The 4498-nt window shown below is 29.1% G+C and overlaps 1 protein-coding gene across 1 annotated transcript in view; it reads left to right on the top strand.

The window, feature by feature from the left end:
- Positions 3632-4498, top strand: part of LOC109841214 (Golgi SNAP receptor complex member 1-1) — a 6800-nt gene continuing 5933 nt past the window's right edge. The window contains exon 1 of the mRNA XM_020410126.1: positions 3632-3870. Coding sequence (XP_020265715.1) covers positions 3829-3870 — 42 coding nt within the window. The 5' untranslated portion in view covers positions 3632-3828. The remainder of the gene's footprint in view (positions 3871-4498) is intronic.

Below are 4498 nucleotides of genomic sequence, written 5' to 3'. Positions count from 1 at the left end.
TATATCACATAAATTCTACATTAGGACTTCACAACATAACTTCGTTTTTATTGCTATTGTTAGTATTAAGATGCAAATAGAAAAGAAGTAGCTCAGCAAGAAAAAAAGAAATGCTTATTATTTTTTGGGAAAATTGCCTTAGCTTACCAGATTTCGAATTCAAAGCCCTACCTCCAATGTGAACTTTATTGTCATGCTTCCACTCTTCCTAAACTCAAATTTCCTTTCTTCCACCCCCCTCATTTTTTTTTCCATCCCTCTCTCATGAGCAAAATTTAAAATTTTTAAGATCTTAAGTGAGCGTATACGCAAAGTAGGGAGAACTATAACGTATCTGGGTGCTAAATTAGCCCTTTCGCTATGCAACATTACACTTCTAGTCTCAAATTTCTTTTGAAAATTAACCGTGCACAATTAGCACAAACTTTTCATTATTACATGAAAATTATCCAATTAGTAAATAATAAATAAAGTTTTTCTTCGAGGCGCTTGGTAGGTCATATGATAAAGTCGTGTTGCTCATTAGTTGGTTGGGTTGGGTTCAATTCCTGTGTGCGCCAAAGTCAAAAGTTTTCTTTAATCATCATACTCCCTTTAAAAGTACAAGTTGTGAACATATTTTCATGGTCAATGTTACCCTTAATTTTTTAAAATATTATATTATTATCCTAATATATTCTAACTTTCCTATTTTCTTTGAATTTATAATTAAATAATTTATCCTATCTGTAGTGAGACTTAACATGTTATTGGATAAATGAGATACATTTGATATAATTCAAATCTTTTACTTATTTCAGTTTGCAGAGAAATCTAAAAAATATATACCAGCCAGCACCTAAAAGTTTTTGAACATTGTAAAAAAATACACTCCAAGTTTTTTTAATTGCAAAAATACCCCTATAAATTTAAAATTTTATTAAAACATCTTAAAAATTATAAATTTTATTTATTTCAATTTAGCGAAAAATCTGAAAAATATATGCTAGCTAAAAAATAAAAGTTTTCACATTGGAGAAAATATCTTGTAAGTTTTGAAAAATGCAAAAGCACTCCTAAAAATTCAAAATTTATAAAAAATACATTGAAAATTTCAAACCTATAAACATACTAAAAACCTACAAATAATACAAACAACCTCCGAAAATTTATGGAATTTGCAATAAATACTCTAAACTTTTTACAAATTGTAAGATAAAACCTTCAAGATTGTAAAATTTATAAAAAACCTGATAATTTCTAACCTAACAGTACATTAAAAATATAGGAGTTACAAATATCCCTACATAATTTATAATTTATAGAAAACACCCTTAAAGTTTTAAAAATTATAAACAAACACTTAAAATTCAAATTTTATAAAAAACGCTCTGAGAATTTCAAATTCATTAGCAAATTAAAAATATAGGTATATAGACCATAGATTACTTTATTTTATTGCATAAACTAATATTTGGTACTTAATAATTTAAATTATTACTTTTAAATTTAATATAAAGAGGAGCATTAATAACATTTATTTATTTACCTACAGGATAATATAATTTTAATTCCTATTTTTTGCTTGAGATTTATTTTATAAATACACGTATCAAATTAGTAACTAAAATAATAATTATTTATGCTTAAATTATGATGATTGTAGTTGGACACTCACTATGAAACTTTTATGAAGATATATACCTTACTTTCTTTAGCTATATGTTTTGTCCATGTATATTTTATAAATTAGTTGTTAATTTAACATATTAAATTACTTTTCATTCGTAGAAATTTTTTTTCTTTGACTTTTGGATTGTGTAATCACTATGTCACCATTCTAGCGTAGAAATGACCTCATTCAAAATGACTTCAAGCCAATGTTTGAGTTGAACTGAAGTATATTATTATTGCTACTATGTGTATATATTTTTTAAGAAAATCATGTTGATACTTTTTTAATAGAAAAGAATATTCTAACCTCTGATATTATAAAAATAAAATATAGCCAATTGACTGACTAGCAAAAGAGGACTTACATCAGAAATGTGTAAATAATAAGATAAAGATGAAAGATAATGACATTGCCAACAGTATTACCAATAGCAAACTACAATATAAAGGTAAACTATTTTGTGGATCCCGACTACTGGCTATAAGCATAAATGTTTCATATATACATACTTTATAATTTATTAAAAATGGTATATATAATCTTATAATAAAATTGATTTAATATTGAATAGTACTATCATTGTAAATGAGCAATTACAAAGATGTTAGGGACTAACATGTATATATTTAAGATTTCAGGACGAATATCTTAATAACCTATTTATATAAGCACACTCACTTTGTCACCTATTCTGTTCACTTTTCTCAGGACGAATATCTTAATAACCTATTTATATAAGCACACTCACTTTGTCACCTATTCTGTTCACTTTTCTTCTCGCTCATTCTCCACCAATTTATTTATATAAGCACACTCACTTTGTCACCTATTCTGTTCACTTTTCTTCTCGCTCATTCTCCACCAATTTCGGTGTCATGTTCAAAGAGAAATAGAATTCATGTCGGTGAGGTCTTCTCTCCCTCTATCCCTCGATCTCATATATTTTTTTAAATTAGTTTCTTTAAATTTTTTTAATATTTCTTGGATTCATTTCATGCTTCATTCTGTGAAGTGTCTTGTTAGATTCAATTTAAATATAATTTTATTTCAATTATTATTTTTCCCTATTTATGGGTCAATTAATCACCAAAATATTTAGGTCTTTTTGCCCATTTTATATTTTGAATTAACAGTTTATTTTAGGAGAATTTTTGAAAAGAGCACTTTTTAAAAATATTAGCAAAATCGATTGTTTTACATAATAATTAACAAAATTAACATCTTTTTTGCCACATCATTAAGACGGGCAAAAAAGAGGTCGATTTTATAAAAAAAAATCATCTTTAAAATACATGGGACTAATAGTCATGTGTAATTAGAGAACATTAATTACAAAAGTAATCAAAGTCAGAAAATACACGGGACTACCACTCTTGCGTATTTTGCAGTCAGAACCAGAAAATACATTAGACTACTGTATATGTCCTATATACAATATAATTGCTCCACGCAAGTGAGTTATAATAGCATTTTCTATTCACATTGTTTGGGGTAAGATTTGATAGAGACCTTGCATCAAAGAGATTTTTTATATTTAAAGTACATGGCGAAATATATTATAATCTCCATGCTTTAACTTCGTAAGAAAATAATTCTTCATACTTTTAGTTTTACTTCTATGATACGGAGAATGAGCTATAAAATTAAATGAGAATATTAGATAATGTAAATATGAGTGAAATCATAACTAAAAATTAATGTGAATATGAGTCAAATCACAACTAAAAAAAAGTTTAATGGACATATTATAAGTAAATTCATATGCAAAATTCTTTTATAAATTGAATAATCAACCATCTTTTAAAGACTTTAAGATACTAATAAACAAATATATTATATTAGATCAATGTATTTATAACTCATAAATAGTAGATCACTGGCCACAGTCTAAGTTGAAGGAAATAATGACAGTCTTTCAATTAAAAGAGATCGTTGAGTTGATCAATCCGTAAAAAAACTTTATTTTATCTTTTTATTTTTATTCTTAGGCAAAAGCATAAGCTCTCGTGCGGTCTCCTGAAGACGAAACTCAAAGCAAACCTCAGCCATTGGCTCTCTCCCAGCCGACGAGAAGAGAAGGGGGAAAGAGAGAGAGAGAACGAAACAAGATCTAGAGAGAGAAAGTAGAGAGAGAGAGAAAGAGGAGGAAGAGAGAGATCACGAAAACGAAAGCCATGGAATTTCAATCGACAACGTGGGACGCCCTGAGGAAACAAGTAAGATCGCTCTCCTCTCGCTTCTCTATCATCTGATTTGATGCCGGATCTCTTTGTTTTTGGAATGAAGTTGGATTTTTTTTAAGAGATCTCGGTTTCCCCCAAATTTTAGGTCAATTCAGATGTCAACGTAACAACGCATGATGGATCTTCACCGATCTATGGAAAACCTAACAGATCTCGTTGTTTTAGGGTTTAGATTCTGAGTTTTTCTCTTCTTGAGTTGGCATAAATGGGTAGATGCATTGGGATTAAGGTAATTACTGGTATTTTTGTATGTGGAAAGATGTAATTTTGATGAAGACCAATTGAAATGATGCAATGATCATATGTTACTTCAGATGTTCTGGATTTCTTTGGCAAACAATCCGTGTGGACTTATTTACTTAGACCCCTCCTCGTCGCAATTATTGAAATTGGATGATTTGCAAGTCCCACGGTAGTACTTAATGGCAACAAATGGGAAAAGTTCATTTTGCTGGAGATGTCGAATTCCCCCTCATACGATGCTGGGAAGTGAAAACACGTGCAAAGAATCCAACTAGTCTCTGTGCGTGCATTGTGTAGGTGAGCCAGTTCTTACCGTAAAGCGCTCATGCGGATCAATTATGTAGGCATAGAATAGTTG

Source organism: Asparagus officinalis, chromosome 5 (assembly GCF_001876935.1).
Source record: "Asparagus officinalis chromosome 5, Aspof.V1, whole genome shotgun sequence".
Taxonomy (NCBI): Eukaryota; Viridiplantae; Streptophyta; class Magnoliopsida; order Asparagales; family Asparagaceae; genus Asparagus; species Asparagus officinalis.
This window is presented reverse-complemented; position numbering and strand designations above follow the sequence as displayed.